We start from the raw sequence: 20301 nt of genomic DNA, 5'->3' as shown, positions 1-20301 counted from the left end.
CACTACAAGATCCCTCAACTCGTCCTCCTCCTCCTGCTGCTGCTGCTCCTCTCTTCCAATCTGAGCTCTCAAACCAAAGTATACCCTTACACCAACAATATCCAGACAAAGACTGTTAAAAATACCAGCCACCTTATCCAATTACCTCAATACATTCGGGACAGCAAAACCTCCCACAGTCGTAGGACCTAATTACTGACTGACAAGAGTATCCACTGCTCCTCCCTGGGGGGAAACTGGGTCACTGTCTTATCCCATGTTAAACAGGCCGAGCCCTCAAATCCATCCAAATGTGTTTCTGCACCTTCTGAGCACTGAGGTCTGGACTAGACCCCGAGGAGCAGCCATCAGCAGCACCTATTTACAGAGGAAGAGGTAGAGGTTGTGCCTGGGTAGAGCAGAGCCTCTTTAATCGGAGCGGGAGGAATGAACAGGCTCCTTGTCAACACACACAGGGAGCAGGAGAAAATGAGCCGCAAAGCTGAATTAATTCAGGGAAACTGAAGGCGGACTCTTTCCCTTTGAACGTCAATGTGTGCCTGTACACAAGCCAGAGCCGATTCCTCCTGCATGCTCTCAGCTGAGCTCTCTCGCCGCTCCCTCTCTCTTTTTAAGCTCATTTACTCGGCGCTGTCTTAGCGCACAATCGAGGCGCTTGTGATGGATACACAACACAAACAATCTCATCCTCTAACCTGCAAAACGGCACGAAAATGAAGGGGCTGGGTTGTTGTTTTTTCTCACAGATGTTCAGACTTAAAGATGAATTAATTGGCCGTCCTTGGCTTCCTGGTTGGAGTAGGACAGCACAGAGGGGAAAGGTGCATGGAATGGTTTTCACACTTGTAAATAAACAAAATAAAGGTTGTACGAAGAGCGAGCATTTAGTTTTTAATATTTGTGTGAACCCTCCTTCTCTACTTCTTCTCCTGCCTATTTCTCTTCAGTAAATTGTTGAAAAAGAAGCAGAAGCTCTTCACCAACGTGCACAGACAACAGAAGCAGCCTCTGGAGCTACTTATGCAGAATCTTCCTGTTAAATCTGCGAGCGGCTGCATGACTCAGCCGAATCTGGGACACGTTCCTCAAACGAGGTCTATAAATAGCACACACCTGTACGTGAAACACACAAACAAACAAACAACATATTTCCCTTTATGTAATCGCACACCACCTCGGGTCTTCATTGTTAGCATAGTAATTAATCTAAGAACGCGTGAGTGTGCTTGAAGTCGAGTTACAATTAACATCAATACCATGGAAAAGCAGCTTTGCTCCCAGGTCGCTCAGTTTATATGTATCGTAAAATAATGTTAACGATTATAACAGATTTTTGTTTTAGTTTGAAGCTGCCTGGAAGGAACTGATGTAGATTCACATGATGACGTGAGAGATGTTACAACAAAGTTATTTTATAAGTTGATTTAATTAACTGAGGCACATTCGGTTTCTAAACGCTTCTGTATAAATTCCCTTTTATTATAGTGATAATTAAATTGGGGAATGGCCGCTGTTCTCTTGACACTTAGGACGTCGACTTTCCTCTCACCACTCATCTACGTTTCTCCTTCATTAGTGAAGTCCAATTTTCACGTATGAACTCAGGAAGAGAATTGATGGAATGTGTAGATTCCCTCAACGTTTTCTGTGCTCAGCACTTACATTAATTGGCTGCTTGGGTCAAACTGAACTCGCTTGCATACACATCCACTGTCAGACTTTTATAATGGGCTGACAGGAAGACGATATGTAAGGATAAACTTTATTATTTCATCATGACAGTTTTAATTCTCTTTATCCGACGTTTCTTTGCTTTTTCTCAGCCTCCTTGCTTTATTGTAATTTATCACATTTCACCAGTTCCCGCTGGCTCTTCCACCTTGCTGTGGTCAGCAGATGTGAGGTCAGTGAAGCACACTGCGCCAAATTATTCAGAACTTTATTCAAACACGTCTTGTGCCGTGCTGGGCAGACCCAGATAAAAGGCTGTTACACAACCGAGTATGATGAAACGTCCTTATGGCGGAGGATCTAATGGAGGTGGGTTTACGCTGTATCACCTCAGGAGTGTTATCTAAACACACCGAGCTGACGCCAGCTGGCCTCGTCCTCTGCACTGCCTGAAGGACCCCTGGTGAAGCGTGCTATCAGCTCTGTCCCTATAGAGGTTTACATTAACTCGAGAAAACAGGAAAATATGACAACGATGGGGGATTTAAAATTACGTTCACCATTAGCAAGGATGTGTCAAATGAATAACAGCCTGAATCTCTGTAACTTGTAAGGACAACAACGTTTGTGTTTGAATAAGACTTAATAAGACATAAATGTATTCAGGTACAAGGTGTAAAACGCTCGCTGCCAATGTTACATACATTTCCTATTCAATAAAATATATAGGACTATCATCACTGCAGCACCAAGTCAGTTAGGAGCTTTATAAATGGTTAATGACTTAATTCCCATAACCCCCAAATTATTTTTTCTGCGTTAACCAACTAATAAATAACTAACCACAAATTCATATGTCTTTGAAAAACTAGAATTACCACCCGACTGCCAAACACTATATATATATATATAAAACATTTCAGACTCATATTATATCACTGAAACTTTTTAACCACTAAAATCTAATCAATGAAACTTTATCTTTAAGTGAGAACTGGTCAACATTTGAATAAAATTCCCTGAAGGTAGATCCAGATTCTTGAAAACATGATCTGTGAGGTCACTTTGACCTTGAACTTTGACGGCCGACCACAGAAATCAAATCAGTAAGATTGTGAGTCCGAGTGAACAGTTGAGCAAAATTTAAACGAATTCCCTTGAGATACTCCTGAGATATTGTGTTCACAATGCAAACAGATCTAATCAGTTCATTATTAAATTCAACAGAATATTTGCACCAAATTTGACGAGATTTCCTCGAGGCTTTCCTGAGATTAAACCGGACGGAGAACGGACGGACAACCTGAATACATAATAAATCCGGTCAGTGGACCGAACTGCACAAATTGGAATCAATCATCGTGTAAATAGAAAAAGATGTGATGCATTACCTGAGCTCCGTGTGGGCTGTTTGCTCTTGGACGTCTCTATGCCTGCCCCAATCAGGTCCATGATCTTCTCGATCTGTGGAACAGCATAAGAATGAAACATGAAATATCAACACTGATTATTCTCACAGAACAAAGGATGAAATAGTGTTATTTTCAATTTGACAAACGTGCATGAAAACTCGTATCCCTCCCTCCTCCGTCCCTAACAGAGCCAAAACAGTTACAAAGCAATAACACTGCAGTAATGGCACTGGGTGAGGAATTACAGCGGAGAGGTGCTGCTGGGAGTGTTGGGACGGAGGTGGTCTGCTTTGCAATGATGGATTACAAGTAACGGTCCGACGTGGACGGCAATCCAATGAGTAACCCCGGCACTCAGCGGGCTGATAAGATTAATCACAATCAGAGAAGCTTTTGAAAAGTCCAAATTGTGGAGGCCTGCAGGAGAGACCCAGGTCCAGGCTCACACCCAGGGAGATTCAGATCTGTTAGGGGAGCATTCGATTGGCCTCTCAGACCTGTATTATTCAAGCTTGGCGGAATAAGGAAACAGCTTTCTGCAAGGTTAAGTGAGCACAATGCTGCATGCAGGAGATTACACAGCGACTCGCAGACGAGTTGTTTAGGGACTCAGAGCCAGAAATGTTTATTTGAGTAGTCTCTGACTTTCCAGGAGACACAAAATACATTTCCATGTTGTTTATTTTCATTTGTTTATTGTGCTGGATAACTGAATAGCAGCTCCAGATAAGAAACGGGGCTTTTTGTGCCAGATGCAGGATGTCTGTTTATCAAGAGAAGAAACAGAAAGTATTATCAGATTAGTTGTGAACATTGTTAATTTATATATTTTGTTTTGCAATGAAACGCTGGATAAATACTAGGGTTAGTGTATGATAGTATAATATAATAGTTTTATCATAATTCACTCATCAAATCCTCATCCTTTGTACAACAATACATCATTTGCAGATAATTAAAAATAATTCATAACTTCGTTGGCAGCAGTTGAGGAGCCAGAAATGGTTTTTAATCACAGCTACGTACTTAACATTCACCAAGTTCCCGACCTGTAGCTACAACCTTCAATGAGACATGAACAACAAGAAATATAAAATATCAACTGTAGATTATTTGATTCTACTCACACACATTTGATATATTTTACATAAACCCTGCCTCCTCTATGTTAGTAAACTGAACAAAGACCAAATTGAAAAGTAAAAAAAAAACGGGAAATTTTTCTTTCTCCGAAGATAGGGTAAGTACTCATGTTTCTAGTAAGTTAAGTTTAAATTATATATTTGATGCTATAAAAAGTTCAGACTCCAGCTCCAAATTACGTCAAAAGCACAAGATGGCCGCCCCGACATCTGGGATACTTCACTTTCATACGAGAGGACGGGGAGATGCGGTGTCCATCTTTATAAAAAGTCTAGGATAGGAAACAATCCTATAACCATACTGACAATTTAAGCAGAGGAGGTAACGCACATGATATTTGACTTCTTTACACAATAATCAAAATCATTAGAGAAACGTTTGAATAAGTTCATCTCGATTCCGACGCCTCGTTATAAACAACGATGTTAAACTGAATCATTTACAGCCGCTCTGTCTCTGTTCCATCTCACACAAAGATTAAATTCCCCTGATCTCATTCTGCCCAAAGGAAATAGACATTTCATCTAAACTGACATTTCCCTCAAGCGCCCAATGTCATACATCTTCAATATATATAAACACAAAGTAGTACATTTATTAGAGATGACATTCCAACTCAAGGAAACATTCGAATATAAATCAGGCTCATCGCAGGTAGAACGTAAGCAACTTGTCTCCAGAGCGATGCCGCGCTACTTCAAGCTTCAAGGACAACAGGCCCCTGTGCACTGAACAAATGTAGCATTCACCCCTCTTTCAAGAGAACAGCCTCGACATATTAATGCTATTTGATATCTTTGGCTGTTCCAGGAGGGGGACGTGACCCCTCGTGCTTGTTTTGACACCTTTGAACAAGGCAATTAGTGGGACGGGGGTCACCCTGCAAATTTATGGGCAACCTTTTGTGAATCCGGCTGCTGGGAGGGAGCTAAATTTAGAAAATCACCAGAGGAGTGTGTTCACAATGAGCAGTGGACATTTTAGTGAGCTTGAAAAGCTGAATCTGCTTTCAATGGTGACACCAGAGACACAGCCGGGCATATTGGATGTAATATTTAGTGTTTCAAAAAGCCCTATGCACTTTGCTCGTGGCATCAACACTGTAGAAAAGCCTTGATTCATTTGGAAGTCAGGCACGTGGGACGCGTGGCATATGCCTCTAGCAATGCAGACCTCACATTACTCTTTGAATTAACCCAGTTACATTCTATATCGCACACACACACCCACACACACACACACAGACACACACACGCACGGACGCCAGGACAGCATTACATCTTAGCTTAAGTGCACCTTTATTAAAACCTGTCACCAAAATGCTTCTTCTGAGGAAACCAGCTTCATCACGGTTAACGTGCGGAAATATTTCATAACCTCCTGCACACGCGGCCTCATTCGCTTGCATATCACCAGCTGGAGGTTTGGCAATGAGCATAAATCTATTACCTAAAGGATTCTCCAGGTTACAGTGCAGCTCTTTCAACCTTCAGCCATCTCCCATGAATCAAACAGTTATATTAAACTCTGAGCAACTTAATATGTAATTGATAAAATACTGTGTTATACATTTTAAGGGATTCCGTATATAGCAGATTGTGTCTCTACAGTGAGCCGTGGACATGTCCTGCACGCTGATGGGCCACTCATCAGTGTGCCAATGGGCCTCTGGACATTTACACTTCCAATTCAGCTGCAGAGATAATTAACATAGATTAGCATAACTTTGAGTTTAAAAATAAGAAAGTTACTTTAATTATACCATATTCATATATAATTCTGTCTCATTATTCTGGGTCTTACACAATATGTCCTTGTGCACTGTGTTGCATGAGGTTCTGTTCTGCAGCTGCTGCAGCACTTTGGCCCAAGACAAATTTCCCCCGTGGGGGCAATTATGATATATTTGATTTGATATTGTCATAATGACATTTCAAAATGACATCATCATGATATCATTATTAAATGATGGGGATGGGGGGGAAATCATTATCCAACGATATGATAATTTCTTATTTATAAGCTCAATATCAGGTCTATCGTCCCATGAGTTGCAGAAATACATTTGGAAAAATATATATTTTACATCATTTAATAACTTCTTCTTGTTGACCTTTGACCCATCAGCTCCAAGAGTTAATGATATGAATCAATCCACCAATCCATCCACATTACTAGTTAATCCTACCTTTCCAATTACTGCAGGTTACAACTTTAATTATTTTAGCCCTTAGTTTATGATGCTGTTAATTATGTCTCTGTACTAGGAGCTGTTTCTAATATGAATTTTGCCCTTGTTGAAAAAGTATATCACTGTACATGAGCGTGCGCTGACATGACATCATGTCAATTTAAATTATGATCAGGAAATTGAGTAACGCATTAACTTTTCCTAATTGGACATGTTTTAAACATTTTAAAAATGTGTTTCCCAGGAAACGTCTGGGATCACGAGGGAAATAATAATCAACTGGATCCATTCACGAAGAAAAGTTATGGATGGAGCCGTGATTATGCACATGGGACTCGGAGTGGTTATCATTAAATCAGTGGAGTCTGAGTGATGGCTTCCTGAAGAGATTTACATGTTCATGCAGGTGGATCTGCTCTTCACTTCCTGCACATGCTGCAAAAATTGTTTTTATCTATTTTATTTCATCATTTCAAGTTCAAGTCTGTGAAAGAGGAAGGTGAAATAACTCTGCCCAGTTGGGACGTGTTATTAACTGATGTCCTTGGCCCCGGAGTCATTCTGCATCATCTCCAGTTCGTCGTCACTTATTCTGCTCAAACTCAAAACACATGAACTTTCTTTAGAGGATTATAACCTTTTTAATCTATGTTTTCTAAGATATAAGACGCATCCTCAGATAGCTCTTATGGTCAGAGTCCTTAGCCGTCAGTTGATTTCACATATACCCTTCGCAATTATTCAAGGTCGCAAAAAAATCTGGCCTCTAACATCCTGATACAAAAAAGCCTGTATACTTTTTTTTAAATATTATTTACTAATAATAATAGTTTACTCGTATAATCCTTGTGGTTCAATAAACGTTGCATATAAATTGTATATGGTTAATTTCGGTTTATACATGTAAGTCCGGGTGTGGGGGACGCCGACCAAACGAATGTGAATGGGGCTCCTGAAAGTTTTGGCAACCATGTGACCTGAGTCTGCTTTTTAATCTGTTGTTGCAGATTTTCCTTGGAGACTTTTACTTACAGCCAATAGGTTTTGATTTACATTTCTTTTAAATCTAATGTGATTGGTTGACCCTAGTCAGGTGAGTCAGACGTCTCTGAGTTACGTCGGCCGTTAGCTGATGGGTAAACACATGGTGACTATAAATGGAACTATGGTCAAATCTGGTGACTTCTTTAAAAAAACACCTCAACAAGAGAAGAAGAGCTTGGTTCTGATTCACAGATTCAGTAACAAGTGATGAGGACGATTTGGATTGTGTTGTTTGCATCTATTCTCCTGGGAATCAACAGATCGTTGGGTTAATCCAGTGATTTCAAACATGCCCCCCCCCCCCCCCCCCCCCTTTGCTTGTTACTTTAAAGAAGACTCCATGTTGGCCTGGATTTAGCCACTGTCTCCCTGAGTCAGTCAACCTTACAGAGCTCCTCTACGCTCATTATGATTATACCTACACTCATTATATGCATCACTGCCCCTGGAAAATAAACAGAAGTTATAGATATGGCTCTGTTTCAAGAGTGAAAATCAGAATGACTCAATTATTATATAGCAGGAAATGGAATATTTTAATTTAATCAGAATTAATCTGAATGTTTCCAAACTGCTACATAAAATAGAGGGTTAAGACAACTTAGTGGCAACAATCCCCAAACAGCAACTTGTTTCTATGGACTTAAGTTCTTGTGTGGTTTTTACTTTCTTTAACATACACAGGGTATTATATTGGTGGAGGTATCTGATTGTCCTTCTACTTCCCTCTAGAAAGAAGAAGATGTTTTTCAGCCCTGTCCATTGGTTTGTTGTTTGTTAGCAGCTACACATGAAATATGCTTGACTGGTTTCTACGAAATTTGGTGGAAGAATGAGTACGAACTCTTATTTCTAACGTATTATTCTATCTTGGGTAGTAAGATCGTCATATTTACTTAGAGGAAAATGTATATTACTTGTGAGTTTCAATTATTTAATTAAGTTTGACTGATAAATTAGCCTGCCAGATATATACAGGCTGTTATTAGCTTTACATTGATTTATCTGGACCAGTTTTCCGTACAAGTAATGTAAAAGACACAAATAAGAGATCAAGATGGTGTCTAGATAATTAAATTGTAGAATAATTGCATGGATCAGTTATTGAGATGATCAATTCCAGCAAGCAGAAAAAGCAAAAGTGATTTACAGCACTTGATCCTGTATTCAAACTCTGTCATGATGAATCTCTGTCAGTAAACCAGGTCTATAGATTAGCAAATGTGGTACAAATGATTGTGTTTCCCATACGCACCATTATATCTACACTGTAAACTTTTTTACAGTCAGAATATAAGACTATACTTCATCATCTTCATCAGTTTGGGGCACGAGCTGAGAGTCTTGCTTTGTCTTTGGAGCACGACTGCAAATTCACAATGCAGAAAGAAAACTTTTTCAGCCTATGAGCTGCTTCTCAGTTACATTAGCCGTTGCTCTGAATCAAGATAGCGATGAAAGATTTATCGAAACTAGTGTTAATACATAGACAGACATGGAGAACTCTCATTTTGACACTTTTCCCGAGAGCAAAACCTCGAAACCCAGTTTGTGTAGTTTGTCCCAGTAAGTACGGAACTGGGACACAAGACATGTCTTTTGAGGGATGTGCAAGTTCAATCATTTCTGCCTTGTAGCAATAGAAAGACTTTTTCATTCAGCTTGCATAGCAATCCCAACATGCATTTTCTTGTCCAGTCATCAACATATAACCTCACAGAGACAGTGGGGAGAGAGTACAGTATTGTCTATGAGTCAATAATGGCTTCGAGCCCAGAACAGAGCAGATAATGGAAATGATGGCTGAATATAATAAAGGAAACTAAAAGGCTGCCTGCTTCACTGGCGCTGGACTGGAAACCGGATTACTGCCTAAGTATCATTGTCAATAAAGACAGATGGGCCAGCAGCTCCACAGCACCAGACCTAAATCACATGCTTCTACCCGGCAGAGCTCACGATTAGAGCTGTTTCTCATCGTTGTGACAGTTTTAAAAACCATTTGAAATAAAAATTAAAATACTGAGAGAGCGGCGACAGTAGCGTCAGGACTGCTTTTCATGAGGATTCCTGAACCCAGCTCGACAGGCAGCGTGCTGGGATCGGGAGTCAACGTCAGATCACGTCAGATTATCATAAATTTAATTCCTCCCTGTGTATATTTTTCTTCACCTGTATGAAAGAAGAATTCTGCTCTTTCTGTGACTAAAGGATGAGGAGGAATTTTACATTTTAAAAGCTTCATATCGACTTCATTTGACAATATTCTGCATGAGGAACTGAAAATTATCAACTGTTTCTGTCAATTTTGAGCCAAAAATGTTGGAATGTCAAATACTTTCTGTAAAACATGGAATAGTTTTACATTGGTAGTTTTCTGTGAAGAGAATAAACAAACCAAGCATGATTAAGGACGACTTCAACTTTCCAAGGAAACATAATCAAAATGTTGACACCCACTTGTAGTGTGAACTATGACGGTTTTTTTCTATGTGATCAAACATCTCAAATGCCGAGTTTAAGTTGTTATAATGCAAAAGAGCCATAACAGAACTCACGTAAATGAGAAAATATATTACAGTTACTCTGATATGGACACGATTGAAGTATCTACATTTGACCCCCAAAGTTAACCATCTGGTCAAAGGCCAATATTTTATTAGATATCCCTCCCCCCCTTTCTCTCGATGCCTTTAGTTTATCAAACCCACCACAACCAGTCCTGCTCCATTTGATGCAGAAACTCCATTCACACATCAAAATGTGAGGCTCATATAGGAGATGCTGGGAATTACATTTCTCAGAGTTATGTCACAAGATTTATGGAAATATTCACTCTTTAGTTTGCAGCTTTTTTTGTGGCACTGATACAAACCGAGTCGGAGAAGCTGTTCAACAGATCTGAAAAATGTCCGCATAACTTTCCTTCACAGCCACAAACTATTCACATATCAAATTTTGCCAGAGCCGCAGCCTGAACAAATTTGTCTACCGCACAATAAAAGTAGTCAAGCAAACAGACTTATTCATATCCGTGATCCTCAGACTGCTAAACAGAGAAAACCAGCAAACTCTATTCTCCACATGTTTGACACCAGGAGCCCAAAACGACCCAGATGTGTTCCGGAGCGTCTCCCAGCGCTCGCACCGTTCAAACTCTGGTGATACCCGTCACAGACCCGAACTGAATAGCAGGAGCTGAAGACCGAGCGCTGAGCCCAATCTCACTAAAGCTGCGTCTCGGGGAGGAGGAAGGAGCTGGTGGTGCGTCGCCATGGCAACCGGAGCTGGAGCCGGCTGCAGACAGCTGATGGACGTTTAGTCATTAACAGCTTCTCTGCTCCGAGATGTTTACACACATGCGACCGGCGTTTCTGGCACAACACACATGGATTTACTCACGTTTCAGTAGTTTCCAGTGGAAACACTGCTTTTGTGGCGTGTCAGTCGGTATCAGTCTGTAGCTCATTCCAGCCGGTGGGAGGAGAAACACACACGCTTGGATTTTTCAAATGTAAAATCATCCAAATCGGTCTCACAGAGGCTGAACAGAGACAGACACAAATATGTGAGAGACAGATGGACGACATGCTCATAATATAACGTACACAACACAGATTCCTTTAAAAACTAGAATGGCCATCAGCTGAACACATATCACCGCTAATTAAGCTGCAACAACTTTCACACACAAATTTAATCTCGAAACAAAAAACATTCTCGGGAATCGTCACAATGGATTTGAAGCAAAACTGAACGGGGTCTTTCTTGGTCTGTGCTGCAACCTTCCATCAAGTTTAGTAGAAATCCACTTAATAGTTTCGTTGTGACCAACAAACCAATGAACAGGGGTAAAAACACAAGCACCAAACACTCAGCAGCTGTTGAACCAACACAACTACTGGAAGATTTAGTTTGTGTGAGAAAGAAATGTCACAACTGGAATGACAATCAGTAGAGCACACACCTCCACTAAGGTCCAACACGCCCATGATAAAACCACATATACAGACACTAGATCTGGATTTGTAAACATGTCTGATCCATGATTTATTCCTGGAGATATTAAGGAAAATGTGGAATGTAGGTTTTGTCATCATCCTGTTAATGAACAAGCAAACATACACAAAAACATAAACTCCTTGGTAGACGTTAAAATAAAGTCACCGAAGTTTGAAAATGTTAAAATGTTACTTTTGCAATTATGTTTCCTGCTAAAGGCAATTTCCAAATGCAAAGTAGTTCCTAGTAAAAAGCCATTTCGGTTGTGATGCACAGACTTAAGTCAACAAAAACCTGTTCACTAGATAAAACAACACAATCCTTGTAATTTCATGACAGCAGGAATCCACCTCAGTGACGGCTCAGAGAGCAAAGTGGAGGCAGACTGGGGTCGCTGGTGTTACACCTGGTGGGAGAAGCTCCAGGCGTGTGACAGGTGAAGCAGGCCAGTGCCTCCCCCCCCGCACCCTGCACCCCACCAGCAACATCCCTACTGCTCTCATATTCATGTACCACATCTGTCTAAGCAGATCTCAGGATGTGTTCACTCTGCCGTGGCTCTCTATATGAATTATGAACCAGCTTGCACGTACTTTAAAAATCGTCCCTTTTTTTATCAACTGAAATCACCAACGGGAAAATGTTCTTTCTCTTCTTCACTGCAGCAAATTAAATAAATAGATCCTGAAAACTAATTTTGTTATTTTTGAAATCCTGTCAGGAGCTTTGTTGCATCTTTTTACCACACTGTCAATTTCAAAGTTAATCTATTAAAGATGTGTAAGAGCTGCATGCATCTAAAACCACTGATGAAGATGTGACATTATAATAGTATTAATAGTTTGATGAGGGGGGTCCCATTCTGAAAGTGAAGCTGCGCACTGGCTGCACTTTGAAAGCTTGCATGTGTAATGACCTCTGGAATACATCTGGGAAATTTAGAGTACTCACACGAAAGAAACCACTCAAGCATCCGTAACATGTGGTTGTGTTAACCTTTGCCTTTTGAGTATTGAACAGCTGCAGAGGAGCCGTCAATCAACCTTAATCATATATGCCATTTCTATTTTTAGTAGCACGTGCACCGCTTACTGAAATGCAGGATTCTTACGTAATGAGGTTATTTGCGGTACTGCTCTTAAAGGGAAAGTAAGAATTCACCTTATATTAGGGCTCCTATAGGGCTGAGAGTGAAGGTTTTGTCTTTAGGGTTTTTACATAGACTTTGTTCATAAAGATAAACGTGACAGCTTCGCAAAGTAAAGCCAGTCTGTCTGCAGTGTAGGTCTAAAACCCGCCTCCTCCATGTTAGCAGACGGGACATGGACCAAACAAAAAAATCTGAATACATGGTTTCTGTCAGATTACATTAGTTCCCACACTGCTGTATGTTAAAGTGATCATTTTCTGACCAAGTTTGGTTTTATTTCCTTTGATGCAATAAAACAGGGCTGAATGTTCATGATTGACAGCTGCGTGTATATGTCGCAGCCCTGCACCATAATCAACAGAAGGAAGAGGGACACTAATCATCCATCTTTATTTATTTCTGTTTTTTAAGTTTTATTTAGGAGTACTGAAACCCTCAGACTGCTTAATGTGTAGATACTTTACCTGTCCTGCTCTTTATTGAGATGGTCATAAAGACATTGTTTGTAAGAAAAAATATTGAAAAATGTCCTAATGTTCCACCAACATTCTGAGTAACCCTGCTACAAACAAAAGGAATGAATAGACGCTGATGAAAACCTAACCTCCTTTGTGCAGATAATAAAATTGTCTCTCTCTCTTTGTCTCAGTGAAAGCACAAAAAGAAAACTGAGTGCTTTCTCCACAACGGAAACCAAACAATGATCAGCGGTTACATAACCTTCCACAAATACCACAATTTAAAATATATATATACTGAGATGTTCAAAGGTTAAACTTCAACTCATAGCTTCCCTTTTCTCAAATTTGAATGTCATTGTTTGTTTTCAGTATGTTGGCTTTCTGTGTGTGTCTTTGTGTGTCTGTGTGCATCCGCCAACACAATCGTGTTTGTATTTGACAAACCAGCCTCCCCCCTGAGCCGCCCCCCCCCCCCCCCCCCCCCACACTGTCGCTTTATTGTTGATGCTGTTGGCTGATCATCTCATGAGATATACCCCCACAGGCCGGAGTTGGGGACACACCCCCATCTCCCCCAACCCAAACAAATCCCTTGAAATCAGCAAGAGGAACAGACACTCGAGAGCAGCTGCAAAACAGGATGCCCTTGAGAACAGGACACTCCACCCAAACTGGCCTGAAACAACATTCATGTCAAAGGGCGGGGGGGCTGGAGCAAAGAGCAGGGGCTGTCCAGCGTGGGATGACAAGGGGGGGGGGGGGGGGGGGGGGGGCATTAAAGCCAAGTGAAAGTTCAAGAAGTCTATAAGTGAGTGACACCAATGGAGCCCGATTTAATGATCAAAAAGTTAAATTACAAATACAGCATGTCCGTCCTATTTGTGTGACCAGTACAGGACTCTATGGAGACCACGAGAAACATCTTTACTTCCCAAGGTGCCCACACACCTGTCGTAAGTGGAAATGATGGAAAACTATCCACGTGTACCAGCTCCTCAGATATTAATACTTGCTGCTGGTGTCCCTGTCCTCTATCTATTGATAATGATCGTTGGTTGCAGTCCTACTTCTATGGTGTCAGGTTTTCTGCTCTAATAACTTAGCACAGAAATAAATGGAAGCAATTGGTGGAAATAGACTAAACAACTAATGAGTTCAATGTTAACCCCAGGATGGTAAACTCCTTTTAGTTGATATTCTCCTTCCTCTAAATTTCTAACTTTTAAACTCCCTTATAATTTCAATTCAAGTTGCAATAGTTCTCATATAAGTTGAACCTGGGACTTCCGTGACGTCTGCAGGACTGGGGCCCTCTAATCGGTTGTCAAGCCTTGGTGAAGACACTGCGATGAGTTTTTAAACAAGTCAAAGTTTCGAAACATAGTCCACACAAGTTTGAAATTACCAAGAAACAATCTTACCATTGAATTGTCAATCTCACAGTGAGAATCTACTTGGACAAATTCAACCATTCAGTAAAGTCCTTTAGAAAACTGAGGTCATGAGTCCATATTCCTCCGGATAAAACTACACTGAATTGCCACCACAAAACTTCAGTGAGAGTTTCTTAGAATTAAACTGGCTCAACTTTTCAAATATATTTTCTGGTCATATTTAGGATATTTAGGCTAAACTTTTAAAAAATATGTAATACCACTGTTTATTCCCATATTAAGCTACGGCTCTAGAAACAAAAGATTGTGATAATTTTGAATCAAATCACAGTTCAAACAAAGAGACTATAATAAGATCTAATAGATATGATAACAGATGTATGTCCTAAGCTTTAAGGAGTGAGAGCCATCACATACACATGCTTTAAATCAAATGCATAAATTCAGAGTGAGAAGTTGCTTAAAAGTAGGAATTCCACAAAAGAACAAAAGCAGAACCAAATGGGACGTTCACTGCGTATTTCCAGCCATGACGTCATGATATCACAATTATTGCATAATGCCTGTGAGTCTGATCCTATAACTGTTACAATTGTGAAAGGGATTAAGCATAGAGCGGGAAGTTGTCCCAAAATGTCCCAGTGTGCTGCGGACACTGGGAGTATGTCTCCGAGCTGTATGCAGCTATTTCAGCCACTGTCCCCACAGGTTGCAACTGTTTAATTGCTTTTTGGAAGTTGTGGTAAGAAATGATTATTCAATTCAAGGGGTCTCTGCAGCGCTTCGGGGTGTGCGCTGCATTAATGCTCCGAAGTGCTCAAAAATCACAAGTTAGGGCTTTTGGGGATAGGGGCGGGGGGGGGGGGGGCATCTACTCTCACAGTGTGGCTGTGAGAGTAGATGGCGCAAGACGGAGCCGAGGAGCCAGAGGAGTGCAGGAGGAGACAGTGGAAGCGTGGGTCGGCCCCTGGGACATGTACTGAGTGGATGTGGGATGACAGCACAAGCCCAATTAGTCTTGGAAGCCGGGGCTGCTACAGGGAGGTCGGTGCAAGTGATCAAGCCATTCATGCATTCAAGCACTCGGCCGCAGGCAGTCTGCGCCGACAGCCTGGGCAAAGTTACCCTGTCCCTGCTTCTGCTGGACTCCTGATCGCCCTCCTGCTGCTACTTCCCCTCTTCCTTCCTGCCTTCCTTCCTTCCCTCGCCCCCTGCCCCTGAAATGTGTTGCCTCATCCACTCCCTCCCTTTTTTTCTTATTTCACGCTAATCCTCAGTAGCTCTCTTCTTCTCCCACACATTCACATGCACTAGCACACTCTCTCTATCTTAAGGACTTGGAAACCCCAGTCCATGCCTCCATAGCCAAAGCACCACTCCCTCCGCCCTCTACACCCTCCCACTTGTTTCCCATCCCCGGAGTGCGAGTATTACCTCATCCCACTCAGAGGCAAAGGAAGGCATGCGCTCCATGGACAGCCGCCCCGAGCTGCAATTAGACACCGACCCACTGCGGCCAGCCAGACCTCCATCCTCTTCTCCGAGCGGTGACGCCAACAAGTCCGAGTCTGACTTGGATAAGTTTCGAATCAGCCCCAGGTCGGCAGGTCTGACTTTGACCGACGCGGCTGATGCAGGCTCACTTCTTGAGTCCTTGATATCAGCCTTTGGATTTTGGATCAACTTGGCAGGATTAGCATCCGGCGTGCTCTGTGCCATAGTTTTTTGGAGCTGCCAAGTCCAGACTTGGGGGGGGTCTTCAGTATCCTGCAGCACTCTGACTTGTTTAGTTAAGTCCAAAGATTGATTCAGGGTCTTTGTTGAGCTTTGAAACTTCTGCTGGAGGAAAGCCAATCAATGGTGGAGCTGAAAAACACAGAATGATAAAAAATAGAAGTTCTGTAGGCTGAGGGGATTTGCCTTTAATCCAAATGACTCAAACTCATGCTCTTGTTTGCAAGGAGAGAGAGCATATACTAAGTGAGAGACTTGTTGTGCGGTCATCCAGGTCCACCCACTACTCGTATCCTGTTGCCCTCCTCTTAGTGACGGGCTTCCCCAAAGAGCCCCCCCCCTATCCTCTGGGGTGTGACTTTTCTCTTTTGACTTTCCTACACTTACTTTTCTCCTTAGTTCAGCATGGAATTCCAAGAAGGGAATATCCCCAGTGGAAACTCAGATAGTACACCAGGATTAAATGAAGTAAGGAGCAGGGATCCATGAACATCTACATGAGATAAAACCGCTCAGAAACACACAAGTGCATGAAATCTGTAGTACTTTAAGACAAAGCCTTATGTCTGAATCAATCAAGTGAAATCAACAAAATCTCGGCTGCCTCCTCTTACCTGCAGACTCATTTAGTCCCCGGCTCGTTCCCGACTCCTTGTGCTCGTGTCCATCCTGTTCTGAGGTTGTTTCCAGACTCTTTGGGCGGGTCAGCTCTATCCCATCGTGAGGATCAGGGGACGGGAGGATCCCAAAGCCTGGCCTTATTCAGAATGACAGCTGGGGTAATCAGGTTACTGAAGCACTGGGTGGCTGCTCCATTTATTCGAGACAGGAGAGAGGGGATTCCTTCCTTGTTGCTGTCTGAGGGTGGGCGTGGGCAGGAGACCGGGGTCACTGGGTTGAGCTTTGTTTTGTTGTCGCAAGGCAGACATGGAGGCGTTGGCACTTCAAGTGTCTGTTGAGTCAGCGCTCTCTGAACTCTGTCTTTAGATCTGAAATGATCTTGACCCAGACTTTACCAATGGCCTGGAGCCTATAGTTGACGTCCCTCTTGGGTGCGTCATCCATTTTCCTTCTGAGGATCCTGCCTGAGCAGAAGATTCATCTCTTATAGACTCTCATGCAGATGTTTTATCATCACAAATCCAGTCAAGGCTAAAGTGGTGACACTTCACGATGGCGAAACATTGCTTGTGATGCCAAAATAATTAGAGCACATTGATTTTCTCCACCTTTCCGAGATATATTTGAATGATATCATTTGCCAAGCCATCAGTGCTATTAAATGTCTCTACTGAGTTCTCTGACTTGGGTTGTATACAAGATATATGAACCTCTGGGGATCTGCTGAGGTTTGAGAAAAAGTGAAGATGGGGAAGTGTTGATGATATGTGAGGAATGCAGAAAAGATCTCAAACGCTTTATGCTATTCACGGCTCTTGTCAAAGGGGTCGGGCGCTGACAAAAGGATCTCTTGTGAGACATCCTTGGTATTCACAGTCAACCGTGGCCCCGCACAGCGCGTCTCCGTGCCCTCAATCAACCGAGCTCCCTGCATGCTCACCTCTTCCCTGTGGGCAGCGCTGGTGTGTGCATGACAGAAGAGATAACAGGGTTCACACAGGAGCTGCTTGGCTGGCAACGACAAAAAAGCCACGACTAATGGAGCGTGTTCGATTGCACATCCAGTGATCGCTGTGACTGTGATGGGGATGAAACGGTTTTAAGATATCCACGTCTTCGGTGCCATTTTAAACAACAGAGGCTGCGCATTGCAACATGTTTCCAGATAATGATGTCTTCACGGCATATTAGAGCGACTAAAATAAAACATGCGTCCCCCTCCTTCAGCTGGCTGGCTGCCGAGCCTCGGGCGAGAGACAGTAGTGACTCATGAACACTCGTCTCTAACAAAGACATGCACACTGTGCAAGTCACAGGGAGGCTGCACGCACAGGGCTGCAGTGTTTTTCATGCATCGTGTTTTCACATCCCTACAAATGTGTCTGAGTTGTGTGCTCGCTAAATTGTTTGAGCCTTTTCAGGATTCTTGTGCGTGTTTGGGACATTCTTCAGTCAACGTGTCCCCAGGTCCACAATTGACATTTTTAATAACACTGCGCAACTTCTAACACCACTTCCTCTCACAGCTCAATCCAATTAATCAACATCCTTCTCTGCAATGTGGTGCCCTGCAGTTCCCACCTGATGAGCCCGCATTATGCAAGAATGAGACCACTGGGTAACGATCTAATAAAGTTAATCAACCAAGGGAAATTACCTTGAGATAGGTGTTTCTGGCTTCAACCTGATCTGAAACAATTACCACACAACTCCCGGAGTCTACAGACTGGAATGACAGCCATATCGTTTCATGCTCTGAGATCCCATGGCACTGTGTTGGTCCTGGTTCTCCTTTGAGTCTGAGAGGACATTAACCCAGACAGGAATGCCCTCATTCTAGCCTTTTGAGGTCATCTGCTCCCAGAGGCGGCGGCGGCGATGCGAATCATCCAATGTATCAATTTCAGAGCCCTGAAATGTGAGAATTCATATTGTTCACGCGGAAAAAATCAAGTAATAGTCATGCAGAAGATTAAATTGTGTTTTGAGGCTAATAACAGGCCAACAGCGGATATTTTTACATTTAACTCCAAACTAATTCAGTATCCCGGCAGTAAAAAGTGATTTTATTTCTATCAGGTTGGAAGCTATTGATCACAGGTGTCTCTTTGAACATCGCTTCATTCTCTCAGAAAGTTGAGAAGAAAGAAAGTTAAGGAGTTGAAATAAGTCTCTTCATCAGGGACAGCAGCAGAACTGCCTGCTGTTAGCCGAGGATGCTCAAAGACGCGACTCCTGTGAGAGCTTCCCAGCAGACCCGGACGGAGCCGACCTCTCTGCAGGGAAACGCGAGGGCGAGCGTGCACGGCTGAGTGAAGCTGTAGCGCTGGATATCCATCAGCACTAGAGAGGGGGAGAGAGGAAGTGACAGTGGAGGGTTGGTAGTTGGTAATCTCACTGGGGGTTGCACCAAATTAGCTCTTACCAATATCTGTAGGTTATTGGAAATTTGACATGAGGTCACTACTGGTGCAGAGGGGTATGATGGTATTCTTTCTGCAGATCAGAATCACTTCTGTCAGTCTGCGGCTTCCAGTGAAATGTCTTTCCAACGTTGTTCCCCGCTGAGGATGACTTGAAACTTTTACGATCCCTCTATCTAGCGCCATCCTGAGGTGAAGCGTTTTCATTTGGTTAATGGAAACCACTTTGCAAAACCACTGGCTTTCCCATCGGCCTCAGCTGCACTCCTTTCAGACATGCACTGAAGTCCAGTTGCTCCAGTCAGGAACATTTACTTGCAGCCAAATTCTCCCAAATATTAATGTGTAACGGAGCTGATCATCAAGTATTTAGGTTCCTAGTGAGTTTTGTCAGGTCTTTTCTGATCCTTTGACCTTTTGTCTTTATCTTCCGAATCCATCTGTATTCTCTCATGCATTTCAGCTCAGTCTCTTCCACTTGTATAGTTGTAATTCTCCCATGGAGGGAAAGGATATAACTCTTAACTGAAGCCAAATGGCCACAGCAGCTTTGTTGAGCAGGATCTTTATCACAAAAGACAGTTTTCTACAACGAGGAGGTTTCAGCAGGCGAGCATCTCAACCTCTACATGCAGGAAGAGTCACTCATCGACTGAAGGGGAGCAAGGAAACTTCAATGTGAAGGTTTGTGGATCAACAGGCTGTGATCTGATCTGAGGGCTTGGAAAGTGGTGAGAGTCGGTAGATGCCATCCAACGAGACGCTTTGTTTATTTGTGTTTAAATGTAAAAAAAAAATGGAACAGTGGGGCACTCTAGTATTGTTGCTGTTAAATCTCGCTAATGGTATACAACATCCTTTTCAAAATAAAATCGTTTCTGTTTTAAAGGGGATCTTGAGTGATAAAGGAACTCTCGTTCTTTTCTCTCACGCTGGCGGCATCGTGTTCCACAACAACTGCTGCCGGCCACTTAAGGGTGAAGATAAATCAGCGCGCTGGAAAGATCAGAATCAAAAGTGCAGCGTGGAAACTGAACTGTGGTTCCCTCGTTTTT

At 42.4% G+C, this 20301-nt stretch overlaps 1 protein-coding gene across 4 annotated transcripts in view; it reads right to left on the bottom strand.

Annotated features, from left to right (window-relative positions):
- anks1ab (ankyrin repeat and sterile alpha motif domain containing 1Ab) overlaps positions 1 to 16417 on the bottom strand; it is a 42921-nt gene extending 26504 nt beyond the window's left edge. For all 4 annotated transcript variants that reach the window (XR_009924291.1, XM_062407117.1, XM_062407120.1 and 1 more), the window contains exons 1-2: positions 15903 to 16417; positions 3063 to 3135 (exon numbers count right to left, since the gene is read on the bottom strand). Coding sequence is in view for 3 of the 4 variants with exons in the window: in XM_062407117.1 (XP_062263101.1) it covers positions 3063 to 3135; positions 15903 to 16187 (358 nt within the window). In the remaining variant the exon portion in view is untranslated. The remainder of the gene's footprint in view (positions 1 to 3062; positions 3136 to 15902) is intronic.
- Between the last annotated feature and the right edge of the window lie 3884 nt (positions 16418 to 20301).

The sequence above is a fragment of the Platichthys flesus genome, chromosome 2, assembly GCF_949316205.1.
Source record: "Platichthys flesus chromosome 2, fPlaFle2.1, whole genome shotgun sequence".
NCBI classification, from domain to species: domain Eukaryota; kingdom Metazoa; phylum Chordata; class Actinopteri; order Pleuronectiformes; family Pleuronectidae; genus Platichthys; species Platichthys flesus.
This window is presented reverse-complemented; position numbering and strand designations above follow the sequence as displayed.